The sequence below is a fragment of the Triturus cristatus genome, chromosome 4_1 (assembly GCF_964204655.1).
Source record: "Triturus cristatus chromosome 4_1, aTriCri1.1, whole genome shotgun sequence".
Classification (NCBI taxonomy): domain Eukaryota; kingdom Metazoa; phylum Chordata; class Amphibia; order Caudata; family Salamandridae; genus Triturus; species Triturus cristatus.
The window spans coordinates 1,017,633,514-1,017,652,914 of NC_140585.1; the positions used below are offsets into that span (position 1 = coordinate 1,017,633,514).

At 44.4% G+C, this 19,401-nt stretch overlaps 1 protein-coding gene across 1 annotated transcript in view; it reads right to left on the minus strand.

Annotated features, from left to right (window-relative positions):
- The window catches only part of RELN (reelin), a 1,440,257-nt gene that overhangs the window by 366,032 nt on the left and 1,054,824 nt on the right, over positions 1 to 19,401 (minus strand). Inside the window, exon 28 of the mRNA XM_085653954.1 lies at positions 16,624 to 16,859. Coding sequence (XP_085510080.1) covers positions 16,624 to 16,859 — 236 coding nt within the window. The remainder of the gene's footprint in view (positions 1 to 16,623; positions 16,860 to 19,401) is intronic.

Below are 19,401 nucleotides of genomic sequence, written 5' to 3' on the forward strand. Positions count from 1 at the left end.
CGCCCCCTGTTTGGACGGATATAACTCCACCACACTAACGCAACGCGGGACGCGCGCGGGCGAAGCCCGGGCCAAGGGCGGGCCTGTTTTAGCCCGTTATAGACCATGTGAGACCGGACCGGGCCACCCCTCTTGGTTTTTCGTCAAATTGACCTATGTGTTATTGACATTGTTATTTAACCACAAACCTACTGCTGAAGACTTAGGATTATGGCGGGTAGAGAGACAAGAAGTAAAGCACTCATCTCTACTACATCGATGTCAGGTACTTTGGACAGTTTTCTGATTAGAGCAAACTCATTGTTATCAAATGAGATCACTATCCTTGAACGCCGCCTTTCCCAGGGCATAGAGAATGCAAAAAGATCGTCGCTGGGCAATATAGCTAAAGCTAGAACACCTGATAGGGGTTCGCCACTGTCCAACCCTATTTCCAACAGTGTTTCTTTGGTAGTGACTACCCCGCCAAATTTCGGGTGTTGTTCTGGATCTACATTGGATCCCATGCCGGCTAATAACGACCATAGTTCGTCACCCCATCCTAATGTGCCCATTGTTCGAGATAGTGGGTCTGAGGCTAATTTTCTTCAGTTAAGAGGTAATAGGGAGGGGGCGGTCCCAAAAAGAAAGAGAGGGAAGCAGATAGGGGGTGGTAAGAAGGCAAGATTATCCAACTTTACAAATTGTATTAATTCTAATGACCAGGTAAAAGAAAAGGCGAATCCTTCAGTAGTTAGTGATTCGACAAATCCACCGCTCCCATCTCCCTCTATAGTACAGTCTTCCACCCAGATCAATGGTGATAATATTCAGGCTTGCCCTGTTCAGCAGACCTTAGATCTGGGCAGTATTCTGAAATCTTTGGTGGACCCTTTAATTACCAGATTTGACCAAATTGATCTTAGGTTGTCAAATATTGAAAGGGCCATTGGGTCTTTGGCAGGAACTACGGAAGGGAGGAGGGTGGTAGATCCAAGGGGTGTTTTTCCAGTTAATCCTCCCCTTTTAACAACTTTCCCAGCTGTGGTAAATCCCCCACCTCCAGCTCAGGACACTTTACATCGGAATACCGACCTCCCCCCCCCATTCCTGCCCTCACCCAACGGTGGAAAAGCCTCTTGTACATGTTGAGCAAGACAATCCGGAGGGCATTGGATTGAGGAAGAAATTGACAGTAAATTTACCCCCGGAAGCTGCTCCCCTGGTAGTGGTCTTAACAGGAGTCCCTAAACCCACTAACACAGGAGCTGAATCATTCGCTTCACTTAAAAATAAAGTAGTGAGTTGGTTAAACAAGCATAGACCCCTCCCTCCACACATTTTTAGTGAAATCCTGATGGTCAGAAGGGTCTCATGGCTGGGTCCAACTAAGAAAACCACTAGCGGAGACTGTATTTTGGTAAATTTTAGGGACCCAGGGACAGTTGCCCACATCCTGAAGATGTCGTCCTCCAGGGAGGAGACCTCAATTCAGACCCTTCCTCTGGCTTATTTCTATCCACCCCCTGTTAGCCATCCTGATATGGGTCTAGAAGAGGGATGGTCCAGAAGCAACCCTAGAAGGAATATGAATACTTTGCATTTCCCCAACTCCACATCTCAATATTTCGATTTCAACCGCTTCAGCTGCCTCGATGAGGTGGACTGACTACACTGTAGCCCCATATTGCGGAGCTATCCGAGGGTGAGGAATACTATCATTACAAATAACTATACCCCGCTAGGTTGCTCAGATACGTGTAAGAATAGGGGCGGGTCGGGGGGAGCAGATGGAGTGGATAATGCCCAATCAATTCTTCCTTTGGGCACTGGCCTCCCGGACGCTCGGTGTGGGGCTCTGTTGGAATGCTCCCTGCTTACAACTACAACGATCAGCGAGGGTTGTGGTGTAATAATTACAGAACCCACACCTATCGCTGGTCATATGTCAATTTTGTTGTGGAATTTAGCAGGGATAGCCAACAAAATAGCATGTCCCGAGTGGGGGGAGTTTATAGATAAGAATGATATATGCCTCTTTCAGGAAACATGGGCAAGGGAGGATTATCATCGGAGTGGTTTTGCTTCATTTTCACTCCCGGCTAGATGGGGTGGAAAAGGTAGACCCTCAGGGGGCTTAATTATTTGGGTGCGCTCCCATATGGGATGCAGTGCAAGGGTAGTGAATACGTTGTCAGCGGATCTTCAATGCGTGATATTAGAATGGCCGAATGATTCCAGGCTTGCCCTGGTCAATGTTTATTCAAGACCAGTTAATATTACAGCTGAGTCTGGAACCATTGAAGAGCTTTCGGCATTTTTAAATACGATTCCCCAAGGCACCACCCTCCTGGTAGGGGGTGATTTCAATTGCCATTTTGAACCGCTTATGGGTTTGTTTGACAGTGCAATCTCGGAGGAGGACGAATACTGGCTGTGCAGATCATGGCCCTAACATTAAATCATTCAATTAGGGCCTGCAATGGTCGTGTAAAATCTGATATCCCCTCAAAATGTACTTTCAACAAAATCGGGCACGAGTCACGATTGGATTACATATTTGTTGGAACCTCCTCATGGGATAAGGTTGTCGATTTTATGGTGGAATCCAGGGTTGATAGCGATCACAATCCGCTGATCCTGGAACTACTGTTCCCGGGAAACCCCGAAGGTCCATGCAAATTAACTGAAGCCCTAGATGCCAGGCTCCTTCTAACCAGTAATAGGCGCAGGGTTAGGTGGGAGAAACTGGTTACAAATTTAGCGTCAGTGGCGGATCTTTATGTGCAGGTAATCCCGGTATTGGAAGCAGTAGCTGCTCTATTGTTGCAGTATCCCACTCCTGAAATTTACCAAAAATTTGGGGATCTAAATTTTGAATTAAATTTAATTCTGGCAGAAGTTTTTAATCCTGTAGCGCCCAATGCGAGAAGGAGAGGTAACAGACCCACATGGTATAATATTACATGTAGGAAACTTAAAACAGAACTTCTCAAGGCTGTGAAGCTAAATAATAATAAGGCGCTAATAAGAGAAAAACGTTTAGAATATAAGCAATTAATACATCATGCCAAGATGGAGTGGAATAACAATAACTGGATTAATTTAACATCGGCATTAAGATCAAGAGACCCCCGGAAGTTTTGGCAAATTGTCAACACGGGGTCGTCTGACCCTTCACCGGCAATTTTTCCCAATATCGCTGCAAATGTGTGGGAGGAACACTTCTCTACACTTTATGGGGGGGATGATTTTAATCTCGAGAGGGAACAGATGGGTCTAATGTCTAATACCATTGTTGATGCACCTGAGACTGAGTTTCTGGAAGAAGAGGTTCTTGTTGCATTAATCAAACTTCCATCAGGTAAGGCACCTGGTCTGGACAAACTCCCAGGTGACCTATTCAAACACGAACTTAAAGTCTGGGCCCCGTACTTAACGGCTTTATTTAATGCAATCCAGCGTGGTATGGCGGTTCCTAATACTTGGCTGGGAGCTGAGATAGTCCCTATCTTTAAGAAGGGTTCACCTCTCCTCCCAGTCAACTATAGGCCGATCAGCCTTATCGATGTCCCCCAAAAAATCTTTGCTGGACTGATTTTGAATCGCCTTAGGGACTGGATGGAAGAGTGTTCCATTCTAAGTCCCTATCAGGCAGGGTTCAGAAAGAATGTATCCACTACGGACCAGATTTTTCGACTGACCCTATTATTTTGGAAAACTGTACAAGTTGAGGGTGGGTCATTGTACTCTGTTTTCGTGGACCTACGTGCGGCCTTTGACTTAGTTCCTCGGGCCAAACTTTGGCTGGTCCTATCACAATTAGGCATACCTGTCTCCCTTCTGAATATGATAATCCGACTCCATAGCGGAAATTTTGCACAGGTTAGGTGCGGGAAAGGTGGTGTTTTATCATCCAGATTTCCCGTCGACAGGGGAGTCAGACAGGGATGTGTCCTGGCACCAACCCTCTTTTGCCTTTATGTTAATGGAGTATTCTCACACCTGAATGAGGTTCCAAATAGCGATGCCCCCAAGCTCGGCGGATCCCGGGTTCCTGCGATTATGTTCGCAGATGATACCCTACTACTCTCGAAGTCACCGATGGGCATCCAACGATTGATGGACGGTTTTGAGACATTTTGCCTCGACCAGGGGTTAGAAATAAACACGCTTAAAACAAAATACATGATTTTTAACCCACCACCATCAACACGCCCAAATCCAACTATAGGGACCGTTAGTTTAGAAAGGGTTCAGACCTTCGAGTACTTGGGTCTTACTTTAAATGAATCTATGTCTTGGGTCCCTCACCAAATTAGAGCACAACTCAAGTTAGCTCAATTATCGGGGGGCATTTTAAAACTTTTTAATAATTCTTGTGTCAAACCTATTGGCCCCCCTCTTGAAATATACAAACTTCAGGCAAGGGGGGGTGTAATCTATGGAGGTGAACTGTGGGGCTTTAATTGCCGTCCAGATATTGTGCTTACAGAAAATACATTTTTAAGGCAGCTTTTGGCCCTCCCCCCAAGCACTCCGCTACTGCCAATAAGACTAGATATGGGCCTTAGACCCATAAATGAGGAATTGGGCCTTAAACCCCTAACATTTTGGCGGAGGATTTGGACTACCCCCGAACTCCAGGAGTACAGGGAAGAACTCTTGGAATTCATAGGCCTCCCAAAAGCGGGGAATCACCCATGGCTAAGGTATGTGAAAGAGGAATTGGGGAGAATTGGCCTCCCGTTGTTGTGGTCAGAGCCAGCGAAAGCATGTTCTAGTATTTCACGTAAGCATTTGGTCAACCTGTATTATGAATTTAGACTAACTGCTTCCATCCAGAATTGCCATGCTGGTAGTTTGTCACGTTCTTTTAAAATGATCAAAGATTTTTACTGCTTTGAGTATGCCTTAAATGATATTTGCCCACTTGTAGCAAGAAAACTTTATCTACAGTGGAGATACGGCACTTTACCTATTAGAGCTTTTACGTGTAAATGGTCCTCGTCCTTACCAAAAAATTGTCCAGCGTGTGATTTTGATCTTGAAAATGAATTGCATCTACTGTTTTGTTGCCCTGCCTATTTAAAGTTTAGAAGGTATTGGATTGTTCCCCTATGTAAAAACTTGGGGTTTACGCAATGTATGCAATCTTTCCGAATTCTCAAAACTGATTTAAATCCTGTAATAATTTTTGCTATGTCATCCTTTTTGAGAGCTATGTGGAGGAAAAGAAGGTCATTTGATAAAATGCTTTGAACTATACCTCGCCATTAGTTTTGTAATTGCCAAGAGTAGGCTACCGAAAGTTCAGTTTATATCGAAGTGCAAAGCACTGATTTTTATTTCAGGCTGTCTCATGGGTACTGACATTTTTTCTGATAATAACTGATTTTATTACATCTGTATCAAACTCGAATATTTTTTAAAATGTAAACTTGTATGATTCTTTTATGACAAATGTCGAAATAAAGAATTTGAAAATGGAAATGGAAAGACAATTCTTGCATGTCCGTGTGGTATGGTCCCCAATATTGTTTGCTTGACTGACGCATTGTCTCTTAAAGCACCAGCACACATATTTTCTGACTGCATCTGCAACATTTACTATTGATAAAGTCTGGATTACTGTTGTGTAACATTCCCTGTTTCATTGATAACACGCGTGAGGGGCGAGCCGGTGCGTGTATAAGCATACCAGTGCGAGGAGTGTGGAAATGAAGGTAGGACTTGGTGAAAAGAAAAGAGTTGAAAAGTAGAGACTAGAGTGGCAGCCATAATGAAATGGAGTACACCCTGGTAAGAGCTACAATTAAAGTGACACCACAAAATGGGAAGTGAAATATGAAAAAGTGAAATGAAACCATCATAGCACAAATTGATTAGTTGAGAGCAGCTAATATAATCAAAGTAATAAAATGCGGTACAATAGATAAAGCAACCTGAATAAGCACAATCATAATGAGCCTGTCTTAATAGAGCACCAAACAGAGAGATGCATCATAAACAAGAATAACAAGATATTGTGAAAAACAGAAGTGGCACAATTTTTTTTATAAAAAACAGGATAATTCAAATTTGTCATTCAACCCCTTGCGGGACAATGATTGCATAAACCAAATCCAGTGAGATTCACGCTGTGTTAGAATTTTAGACATATTTCGACCTGGAATGCCTTCAACAGTTTCAAGAACTCCAAATTTGAGCTGAGCAATGGTATGTTTAGCAGCTAACCAGAGTTGTGCTAGCGGAGAGCTGATGGTTTTTGTCCGAATTCGACTTTTGTGTTCAGTAATCCGCGTACGAAGTACCCTTTCATTTTTCCAACGTAATACAAATCACAAGGACATTTAATGACATAAATTACATGGTGACTATTGCAATTTGCATTAAAGTTCAAGTTGATCTTTTTGCCAGTTCGAGGATGTGGCAGGCTTTTGCCTACCATTACATTATTGCAATGAGAACAATTCATGCTGCCACTCTAGTCTCTACTTTTTTAACTCTTTTCTTTTCACCAAGTCCTACCTTCATTTCCACACTCCTCGCACTGGTATGCTTATACACGCACCGGCTCGCCCCTCACGCGTGTGTGAGCCGGCGTTTGTACAAGCAGTGGCTGTTTGCTTTTTCTGGGTAAGCTCGTAAGCTGAACGTTTAATTTTTTCGATTAACTTTTCGACTGGCTTTTTTTCCCCGGGTCCAATGATTATGCCTAAATAAACTCCAAGGATCTAGGGTCTCCAATCCTCGGCTTCTTCTTTCCATTTAGATCCTATAGCTGGTATTTAAATCCAGTCGGGATGTGTCTCTTTTTCTGGCTTATCATCATCCGCCATTATGTCATCGTGCTTAGGCTTGGTTGAGGAATTAATCATGTCTTCAACCGGAGGGCACGCTAGGTGGTCGGTGTACGCAGAGAATAAGGGATATGGCAAATGAGGACAAAAAAAAAAAAAAACGTCCAGCGTTCAGCGTGCAGTTTATGATCGTTTTTGTCCACATTTCTACCCGTGATGGGTTTCTTGATTTCTTTTTCACAGACGTTTTCCATACTTTGCTTACTGGCTTCATGCGCGTTTGTGCAAGGAATTGTGGTAAGGCTTGTTGTTTTGTTGGCTCACAGACTTTCTTCATCGGCCGAGATATATTCTTTAAATTTCACTAGTGCCCTTCGTTAATTTCTTTAGGATATTTAACCTGCTCGGCGTTGGTTTTATGTTGATTTGGGGTAGAGGTCCCGTTCTGTAACCGCTTGAGGTCTGCTATTTTTTTGGATGTATTTTCACTACTTCAGTCGTTTGGGATAGTGGCACGATTGTTTATGTTGTCAATTAACTTTGGTGACGGCTGGATTTTCACCTTTCAGTATTGCACTGATGTTTTCACTTTTTCACTTTTCTTCTTTTTTCTTTGATTAAGGTTGAGACTGCTAGTCAATTTTTTTGTCTTGCCCTCCTAAGAGCCAGAATGTATAAATTCATGTTATATTTTAGAATGTGTACAAACTGCCATTGTTATCTTCTACAGATTCCCCTGACGAAGGGCTGATTTGGAAAGCCCAAAATGAATTGGGAGATTTGAAATTAAGCTGGTTTTTCGAATCATAAGCTGTATAATTTGTGATTTCTACAAACAATATCCACATTGGCATTCTTCAGCAATAAAGAAGAATTATTTGGAATCATCAACTAATATGGACTTGACATTCTTGATTCATTGAAAACTTTGTGGATTACTGTTGATTCAATGCATTTTAACAATTGTGGATTATTACAGCATACTTATTGATGATGTTATGTACACTGGATAGTGTATTTAAGTAGTGCATCGGGTATTCCCAGACAAACCTCTGGGTATTTAATTTTCAGTTTTTGAACCTGGTGGCCCGCAGAGCCCCCAACCTGGTGCACACATGATTTGTTAAAGATTGTTGATAATTTGGAATTTACACACATTTTTGTCAAACTAGATTACCTGAGTGCATCGCAGCTGCGTTTGTTTCATACTTGTAGAAAGTTGGCATTTTCTTGTGCTAACCATTTGGTGTGTGCAGCATGTTTCCTGGGTTACATGACTAGTTGTAGTTGACAGTTGGCCTTTGCGTATTCCATTCCAGACAGCCACACAATAGAGGGACTAGGTGTTGGCTGAATGGGCCATCCAAGCAGGATGGGAGGGGTGGGGGTGAGCTGTGCACAGGTCTACTTGCACTTTTAAGACACTACCTCAGCGCACACACAAAGAACTTCACATTAGTCTATTGTGCCTGCAGACAGTCTAGGACCAGGGCAGGGAGGCAGGACATTTCAGACACTTCTGTTGGGGGAAATCTCCAGAAGCCTCTTCCACTTCAAAGTGGGCACCAGGTATACACATAGGACCATCAAACCCACTCTTCAGTTCACTTCTGGACCTGTGGAAGGATTCTCAGAGGACTTCCCTGCTGCCAGTGGCTTGCTGTGTACTTCAGAAGACTGCCCTGCTACACCAAGAGGACAGCACTGCTTGCCTAAGCCTGGCCTGTGCCCTTTGAGGACTGCCCTGCTGCTTGTGACCTGCTTTCCTGCTTGAACCAAAGACTCCCAGAGTGACTCCATGGGCTAGTTGGCTGGCTTCCTGATCATCAAACGCTGCAACCATCTTGAAGCCACAGCTCGACCCAGCCAAAGAGAGTCGGATCCTCCAAATGGTGCCCCTCCAGCCCTGCACCCTTGGGGTGGTGCTAAAGGTTCTAATGCTAAAATCTGAAACTTGGGACAGCGAAAAATGTTCTGCCAAAAAGTGCTCTGAGAACCGAGAGGTGACTGGGACCTACCTGCTCTCTGATCTACCCAAGGTGCGTCACCGGACGGCTTGACTTTGCAGCAGCTCCGCTACATTCTTCTCCACAGCAGCAAATCCTGTTTAGTGGTTTCTTGCAGAAGCGGTATCCGGCCTCGTGGAGCCATCATTGGCAACAGCCTGCAGCTTCTTCCTGCTGTAGATTTTCAACTTCCATAACAGACTAAGTTCGAATGTAGAAATCTTCACTGCAACTTCGTCCAGCGGCTCTCCGAAGGCAAAGCCTCCGCCTCTGACACCGCCAGCTGCCTTTTTCTTTAAAATTACTTCTAAGCCCAAAGGTAAGCGGAGACCAGGCCCAATCCACTTCATTTATCCAACTCATTTTCCATCGTGGTCAGCCATAACTCTAGACTTTGCCTCAGTCTCGCACGAATAGATGTCCACGGTTGGCGCTTTGATCTTTTAGGTGTTATTTTACACTTTCAACTTTAAATATTCATAACTCCAGTTCTACTGATTGGATTTTTGTAATTTTGTTGTCAAATAACGTATTCAATGTTCATCTATTTTCCTAAATTAGTGTGGGATTTTTCTTGTGTTGTGTTTTCACACAATTACTGCTTAAGTGCTCCACAAATACTTTACCCATTGCCTCTAAATTACACCTGACTGCTTGTGTGACAAGCTTACAGAGTGTTGAAGACAGGTTAATTTAGTGACTCTATGTTGTTCACCTTGACAAGGATTGTGGCTGTTGCTTGCGTGGGGTTTCACTTCCTCTACCAACAACCCAATTTCTTACAGCTCCTCTATGCAGAGTTTGAACAAATGTTTGTCTGAAAGACCCCGACAGTTAATCATATTCCTTGCACTGATATGCTGACCAGTATGTGAGTGAAACTTTCTTGTACATAAGGACACTTGACAGGGATTATGTACACTCAGTGATTACTCGTTTACAATAGAGATAACATACACGATTCTAGAACAGGAGCAGACTATTGCTCTCATGCAAGAATGAAAGTCAAATGCTCCGGCTCCACTGTAGCTCCAATTTAGACAGTTTACACCAAGTCAGCTCAGTTCAGACATTCTTAATGAGGGAGGGTCGTGCATCATCACCCCTGCAGCCCTCCAGGACACATACAAGAAGCCCCAAATCAGACCCAACCAAGACCAGGGCTGTCACACTGGGAGCCTGCTGGGGCTCTTTGGCCTGGCGCGTCTGCTTTTTGGGTGCCCGCACTCCTGTTACATGACATATTAATAAAACCCCAGTCTGACGTGTTCTTTTATTATGGCGCGGATGTAGCAATAACTCTCGCGACAAATACAGTAGTTTCCCTTTCCCAAGCTTCATGTACCCTTATTGATGGCTGGATCCAAAGGGGGGTCTGTATAAAGTGTGGCTCGCAGCCCCACACACGCTTCTGACATGTCTATAAGAGCCAATCGCCTCTACAGTCTTCAAACCCTGCCTCAGTAATCTCAAAAACCATTCACCCACTTCACCTGTCAGTGATTTCGACACGGTATTTTCAAGGAAACCAAAAACTGCCTTGGGAGGGTATCCGAAGCAGAGAGGACAATGCCCCCGAGGTCACACACCGCAGCTGCTTCCTCTCTCTGTCAATAAACTGTCATCATCTCCATCACCCATGCCAAAACCACCAGCACTCTCTGATTCATGTGATCAAAAGTAAAATAATAAAACTGACAACATATCCTTTAATGATGCATCACACTCACCTCAACAACATATAGAGGTACCACCACCTCCTGTGCCCTTACATCGAAAACCAGACAAACGAGCGCATCGACAAGCTGCAGGTTGACAAACCACACACTGACCAACAAGCACGTTTAAATACCTCGCACGGCAGGGCTCGCCGATCTACAAGCTGGGGAAGTTAAACAGCTTTAAGTTCAGTTGAAATAATTAAGCATTTTGAAAAATGTTACATTAACAGTGTATTTTACATGAAATATTAATGTGCTACAATCTGCACCATGGGTAACTAAACAATCATAGCACAGGGGCTCCCCCAGCTCTGCTCCCCAGACTAACCACATGCATCATTATGATAGGGGGGCAGTGTAAGGATATTTTGAGAGTCCGCTTTAGGTACAATCTTGAGGTAGTCAGATAATGCAACAGGTCATATGATATCAATGGGATGGTGTTAAATACACCATGCTCCCCCCAGCACACTTCCACGTCCATGCGCTGCGAGCTACAAACGGTACTTTATTGCAGTGCCTAGCTGTCTCTGGCCTAAACTGCTGCCCTTTACAACACTTTCAAGCACTCTTATGCGTTATGCCAAGTCAACCCCACTGCCACATGCCTGGGGTTCTTCCCTGATCCTCACACACTACACCCAACTCTATATAGATAAATCCAGCCATCATGCTTCCGATCCACACGCCTGCTCCTGTCAGCGCCAAGAGTTCACACACGTGGTAGCAGTGAGCTACAACAACAGCTACAACTACTGCTATTTACAAAACTATCATATGAGCTCCTGAGTGCGGTGTCACTCACAATCGGGCATCTAGGGGAGGTGGCATCGCCGTGGTCGTAAAGTCCTGTTACCCTTGTGACTGGAGGGTAGTGAATTTGGTAGGATGTGAAAGTGCGTTCTTCAGAATTTCTATTAGCCATCATTTCACTTTGTCTGGCCTCCTAATTTACCGTCCTCCCGGGTGTGACACTGCTTTTAGAAAGGCTCTCCCGGAATGTGTCAGCTCTTTGGCAATGGGCTGCGCAAACTGCAGCATCCTTGGAGACCTTAAGCTCCATTTTGATTGCTGTCATATCTCTGCCATTAGTAGTACTTTGGCGGATTTGGAGGCCCTTCAGCTAAATCAGTTGGTTACTTCCCCCACTCATGTGGGGGGCCACATTCTTGCTCCTTTATTTACAAACTTGACAGGAGCCAAGGTGGCTAGGCCCAGCCCAGTTGCCTGGTCCGACCACTTTTTAGTGAAAATTCTTCTTCTGATCAAAGAATATCCATTCAAGTCCCTGGATAGAGTAGTGCATAAACGCCACTGGAAGAAACTCAAACTGGAGGATTTTCACCATCTCCTGGAGGTCAACCCACTAGGCCCTTTTCTCAATGTAGATTCTGGGTATGACCTTTTTTGTGATTGGGTTTCTCGGGCCTTGGATGTATTGATCCCCGCGGTCTGGACGAAATGTCGTCCCAGAGAACCCAGCCCATTGTAGGACAGTTCCCTGGTGCCGTTAAAAAAAGCTTGTAAAAAGGCAGAAAGGGACTGGCGGAAATCCTATGAGGCTGGGAAAAAAAAACTCTGTATTTTTCTAAAATTAAAACATATCATAGAGCTGTGTGTAGAGCCCGTGCAGCCTATTACTCCCAGGAATTTAGAACTAGCCTCAATCCGTCCAAGCTAATTTTTAAGGTCCTAAAGGACCTGACGGCCAAAAGAACTTCTGCGGCGGAAATTTGTTCAGTGGCCCATTGCGAAGATCTGGCCTCTTTTTTCCTTGAAAAGGTCCAAACTATTTATCGTGCCTTTCCCATCACTGAGCCGGTAGCTGAGCCTACTAGCCCTACACCGGCCATATCTGAGGCCTTGGCCTCACTCCCTAGTTTGTCGATGGAGACATTTCATAAGCTGGCCTATAAGATAAAATCTGGCTCGCCAGCGGATCCTGTGAGGCCAGCTCAGTTCAGAGACTCTGCTGCTATTTGTCTTCCTCCAGTGCGCCACCTCATAAATCTTTCTCTCGGGTGTTGTTCCACTTAAATGGAAACAGGCTGTTGTGACACCCATTTTGAAAAAGTCTACAATGGACCCCCTTAAACTCGAGAGCTATCGCCCGATCTCTCTCCTCCCCTGGGCCGCGAAAAATGCTGAGGCCTATGTGAACAGGGTGTTGTCTGAACATCTTGTGAGGGCAAGCATTCTGGATCCCTCCCAGAATGGTTTTCGTGCTGGTCACAGCACCGAGACAGCCTTGCTCTCAATGACGGAACATCTTCGTTCTGTGCTTGACTCTGGTCAGACTGCGGCACTGGTATTACTTGATCTTAGTGCCGCGTTTGACACGGTCTCGCACAGGATCCTACTCCAACGTCTCAGAGAGGCGGGTGTTACGGGCACTGCACTCGACTGGTTCCGCTCCTTCCTTGCTGATCGGACTTTCAAGGTTGCTACCCCGCCTTTTGAGTCCAAGTCCTATCCGCTGGAGCTGGGTGTGCCTCAGGGTTCGTCGTTGAGTCCCACATTATTCAACCTTTATGTGAGACCGCTAGCGGCTGTCGTCAAACATTGGGGCATGACTATGGTCTCTTATGCTGATGACACGCAGCTGGCGGTCGCCTTGAGTGGGGACTCCGACCTCGACGCCCCCAGATTCCGGGATGGACTCCTGGCGGTAGCTAGCTGGATGAATGCCAACTGTCTTCAGTTTAATGCAAAAAAAACTGAGGTCATGATTGTGGGCAAGCGGACGGATCTTTGGGGTGACATGTGGTGGCCTCCTGAGCTGGGTGTAACTCCTATTCCAGTTTCAGAGGTAAAAAACTTGGGGGTGTGGTTAGATCCTGCCCTCAGTTTTAGTGGCCACACTAAAAAAGTGGCGGCCACCTGTTTCGGCATTTTACGAGGGTTGAGATCTACCTTGAGGTTCTTTGATGCTCCTACCAGGCAGTTGGTCATACAGGCATCCATACTATCTTGGCTTGACTACGCCAGTTCGCTCCTGTTGGGGGCCAACCAGGCTGAAATTGCCCGGATGCAACGTGTTCAGAACGCCGCAGCAAGAGCCCTGATAGGTTTACCGAGGTTCTGCTCTGCCGAAAGTACCATCCGTTCTCTGCACTGGCTGCCCATGGCACAGAGGATCCATTTTAAGACCTTATGTCTTTCTTTTAAGATCCTCAAGTGGGCCTCTCCCCAGATTCTTGATAATCTTTTGGTGCCTTACGTGCCCTTGCGTTCTTTGAGATCCCTGGGTCAAAACTTGGTGGTGGTCCCACGGTTCACGCTATGCAGGGCCGGAGGCCGGTCCTTCCGGGTTTTGGCTGCAAAATTGTGGATTTCTCTTCCATCCCACATTCGTGAAATAGATGAGCTTTTGAAGGTTAGGAGGGCTATTAAAACGCATTTGTTCCCTCATTCATCTTAGTACTTTGATCTGCGCGCTTCTGCCCTTGTACAGCTGTGTTGTGTTTGGGACCTCTCTCTAAGCGCCGGGACGCCCCTTGGCTGGGGCAGCTGTGCGCTATAGAAGTGCTATTAACATAACATAACGTGTGCACGCGGGTTTGTCCCAGTGCACTAGAAAGGTGTTTCTGACAACCTGAAAGCAAAAATAGATCGAGTTGTATTTGTGTACAAAAACAAGTGTGATATGACACACGTTAGGCAAACACACTGCAGCCATCACTTTACTAGACTCGGTTGGGGGCTGAAGATATGGTCAGCTTGAGCAGAGAGTACACCGAAGGGACGCTGTGTTCATTCCGCTTTATGCCAGGTTTGCTCGCTGAACAGCTGTAAAGCGCTGGGGAGGCCTTCGTGTGCCTTCCGACTGTGCTAGCGGCCCTGCCATCTGGAGGCCTCGTGCCGCACGCTGCATTGCAGAAGCCCGAAGGCTCTTTAGACCTCTGCCATTCCCTTCTGTGGTTATTGCTAGAGCAACAACATGGTGGTCTCTGCTGCACTGCCAGCCTTGGGAGGAATACTGAAATACCTGTCTGAGATCCAGGCCATGCTCGGGCTGTCGGGAGGACCATTTCAGGGCAGCCCACTGATACCTTCCTCAGTGCCGGATGTGACTGGCTCCCCTAACCCGCTTACTGGCACCTCACATTGTACTGAAGAGATTGTGGGCGGAATCACAAAATGTGAGTACTGGAAGGGCTAATTTAGGACAAGCCTCTGGCACAGTTTTGGGATAACCCGTATCTTGACTAGTGGAAGAGCTGGATCAGAAGTATTTTTTCTCCTTAGACCGGGGTAAACAGTTGTTTATGACTGGACCTCTATAGTAAAGTGCTGATTTTGACTGGAAATGTAGCAGTATTTGTTGTCATTTCTAAAGTAAACAGTGAAACATATCACAATAACATAACACAAAACAACAAGTTTAAAGCCCAATAAGGCACAACACAATAAAACAGACAAAAAGAAAACCCACACACTTTGCCATAACAACAACACTATGCAATGATGTAGTACAAACAACAAGAGCACACAAAACAATAATTCGCTACAAAAAATGTAACACAACAAATAAGAACACAAATCCTTTTTGAGATTCCTGGCAGGCATAAATGGAGGTGTTTTCAGTCATAAATATATATATACAGCTAAAAATACCTCTGTAAATTGGGCCCGTTATTTTTAGTTTTAATTTATAAGAACTCTTGGCCTCCACTATGCTATGCGAGGCGTAGCTTAAATTCCAAACAACCAGATAATTTACATTTTGGTTTGTTTACAAAATATAAATCTCCATACAGTTAATTACGGATATAATAAAATGGTTACTGTAGGATTGCTACTGTTCTCCGTAGATGACGGAGTGTGGGGTATGTCAGTACGCATGTCGGCTAGGGCTATCGTCTAAGTACAGGTAGAGTAATAGTAAAACATCTGTCTGTCTCATGATACAAGGGTTTGCGTGAGGTTCTGCAGGCGTGAGTTATATGGAAGTTACAGGGTGATCTCTGACTGATATCCATAATAAGCATAGGTTCCCCCACTACATGAACCCAAGACCCTTCAGGACATGACCAGCGAGGTACACTAGGGAGGAGTAGGGTAGGACGAGACCTGTCGCATAGAAAGTAAAACACACAGAACGCAAAGTAATTTTACGAGTACACAACATAAGCGCATTTATGGTTAATAGAAAAATAGTTGTGTTCTCGGAAACCTTAGCGCATGCAGTCACTTTTTCGTAGGTTAAATTTGAGGCAATGTGTAGCTTTTCCAAGTCTGACTTCTTCTTTTTTTTACCCAAACTGTTATTTAGGCTGAACATACATTTCACTCATTGACAACATTGCTTTGAGGACCGAAAGCTGCATTCAAGTGGACATGTATTATTGATAGTGGAGTATGTTGAAATCTCTCATCAAATTATGCAGTATGTGTTAAGGCTGAGAAATGTTCAGACTAGTCGGAGCAGACGTAAAAACATATTTGGGAAATCCTGCACCATACCTTTTACTGTCTATATGCAAAGTTAGCAATACAGACTCTATTGGGCTTAGATAGAATTATTGTTAGGATCTGGGATAGGGCATACAAAGAATACTACGGAAGTCACTCCTCTTTTTTTAAAGTTAAAATACCACCATGAATAACAGTTTGGAGTAATCAATGTCCACGACAAAAATATGGAAGTCAATGGTTCCCAGTGGTGCCAGGCGGAAATCTATTGTATTTTGTTTTCTAGTTTGGGAGCAAAAGGGAAGGGAAGAATAGTCATTGGGATATTTAAGAGACCCAGCCCAAGCACAGGGAGAGACATATGGTGTCAAAGAGATAAACTTAGCCATTTTACTAATATTCCAGAGGCTCCAATGGTAAAGTCATATTTTACACAGGGATAAATCAGTGAAGGTCTTCACTTCTTGTCTTGTTATTCAGGGAGTTTTCTTTTTTACCTTTTGGACTTAGGAATGTCCAAAAAGGGCGTATCTGAACCACTGGCCATACCTGGCACTAGCTCCTTCCAACCGACTTCAGATATGCACATTTTACTGGATAAGGTCAAATATATAAATATCTAACATGCCTCTGAACCAGCCTCATTAGACCAATAATTTGCATTGTGCATCATTAAACCAAAAAAGGAAAAACACCTACCTGGATGCAATGTATCGTGGGATTATAATTGTGATCCTAGTCCATTCTTCGAAGTCCCCGGTGTAGTACATGGTTGGCTCTCGGAGTTCTCGCGAGTGTCCTTCGCAGGCCTTGATTCCAGGGGATGCAGGGTAGCAGCCCTCCTTCACCAGGGACCAGGACAGACCTGCATCATGAGAGTACTGAAGGAAGACAGGCGCGGCACTGCTGAACTCACTTGTGCAACCAATACTCAGCTGCAAAGAAAGATGGACAACTTTAGGGACTCAAACAAGGACGCAGCAATAAATCTACATCTAAATGAGACATCCTACTGAGCCGGTCAATTATATTTTTAGCAGCCTTACTACAAAATATCAGCCATTTTTAATCTTTTAGGAATGCGTAATTGCAGTGGGGAGAGGAGGGTGAGTAGCAGGCAAAATGGATAGAGGTTTAATGGGGTAGGATGGGCATTAAATCGGTTTGAGTTTGTGGAGGAAAACGCCTGCTGCCCGTAGGAGGTCCTGGTGGTTGGAGATTAGAAGCCAGGATTAGGGCTTGTCTGCTCGTGCAATAAGTCTCCACTAAGGTTACTCTCAGTTAGATCTAATCACCCGCTCTGAATCTAAGAATATTGACCATGTCTGCACGAAGGGATGCATTTATTCTTGCAGTCTATATTTTATCTGCTTGTAGGATTCATCTTGAACATTTTGTGAATCCACTCTTCATGTGTTGGAGGAGTGGTAGATTGCCAATGTCTCAGTAACCATGCCTTTCCCATTCATCTTCTTCATCTGGATACCATTAGTAATAAGTTTTGTGTTATTGTACCTGTGCTCTCTCTTTATGTTTGTACTGTTGTTGCATTCACGGAAAAACGTAGACACTATGTTTATTCACTTGTAGATTCCCCTGAAGAAGGGCAAGTATTTATGCCCGAAATGCACTGGGATTCTTTTATAATCTGCAAGAAGCTCGCAATTGTTACTTTGCACCACTGATTGAAGTTCTTTCCGGGATACTCATCAAGTCTGCTTAATAAAAGAAGATATTTTTTGAGCTACCGTCACCATCTTCGTTTGTCATTTACTTTGGATGTTTTTGTTGCCAAAGAGTTTATTGTATATGTACTTACCTGCTATATATGATCACTTAGAGTAATATGTTATATACTCCACCGGAGTGTTTTAGCATAGGGCACTTGATGGCTATGACCTTTTTCCCTAGCATCGCACACTTTTTAAGTAGGGGGTGGGCTGTACCTCCCTCTTCAGGTGAAAACCAATTTAATTAGCGTTAATGTTATTGTTTGAATCTGCAGTATCATTTGTTGAATTGAGTGCATTTCAGCTGTTATTCCTCACTTTCCCATGGCTAAGGCAGTAACTGGCATGTCATGTTGTGCAAAAGGGTCTCTGGCATATTTGATGTCTTGTGTAATAAGGGTAGATTGGCTGACCTCTTTAGAGGATAATCTGGAAAGCTGTGCAGCATGCTCCATATGTTATGTTCTGAGTATTTGTATAGCGCACAACTCACCCAACAGGGTATCCTGGTGCTGAAGCAGGAGTTGTATAGGCCGAGCCAGGGTCGTGGCTAGGTGAAGAGCTGGGTCTTCAGTTTCTTGACGAATTCAAGAACTGAGGAGGTGGCTCTGATGTGCAAGGGCAGGTCATCCCAGGCTTTAGGAGCGAGGTAGTACATGGCACGACTTCCAGATTTAACTCCGTTTATGCAGGAGGTGTGTGTGAGGAGGAGTCTGGCTGAGTGTAGGTGTCTGGTAGGTTTGTGGAAGATAATGCGGTTGTTGAGGTACATGGGTCCAATGTTATGTAAGGCATTGTATATGTAAGCCAGGAGTCTGAAGAGTGCTTGTTTGTGGATTGGTAGCTAGAGGAGCTCTTTGGGGTGCAGGATGATGTGAGTACAGCGTGGAAGGTTGAGCCTGTTAGCTGAACTTTCTATGGTTTGGAGCATTCTGGTCAGCTGAGTTGATTCCATATATCTTCCCTTTTTAATTTTTTTTTTTTTATTATAAGCATGTCCAGGAAAAATAAATACAAATACATACAAATTCATTAAATTAAGATGGAGACAGTTTACAAAGTACGAAAATCATTGATGATTGAGAAAATGTTATACAGACAAAAGAAAGAACAACCGACATTCCAGTACAGTTTACCCAGAATTATCAATTAAGGTGCGTGAAGAAACTCAGCTAGTTCGTCCTCACGTCTCTGCTCCATTCAGTGATATGAGCCCAGATCTTCCTGCCCCGGTTCCTGGCCTGTCTGCCTCTACAAGCATATATAGACATCTCTTGTTTGTATATCCCAAGGTGCCTAGCAAGCCACATATGAAAGGTTGGTGGCTCCGGATCTTTCCATCTTGTGGCCAATAATAACCTGTATATTGCTGCCCCCAGGAACAAACCATATTCTTGTTCGGTGTTGAGACCCAGAGTACTATCATATCCGAGAATCAGCAGGGTCGGGGTTAACTCTGGCCTAAAACCAAACAATACTTCCCAAAAACCTGACAGGGCTTCTTTAAGTAGGGCCAGCTTATCGCAACCATGGAACATATGTATCAAAGTGGCTGGTCCAAACCCACATCTAGTACATTTGTCATCAGCCCTCTTCCCCCACTGGTAGAGTTTAGCAGGGGTAAAGTAGAGATTGAATATCGTTTTATATATTTGAGCTTTTAAATTCGAAGTTAAGAAACTATTTGCAGTTAGGGAAAGGCTCATGTAGATATCCACATCAGGGTTGCCCAATTTCGTTACCCAGG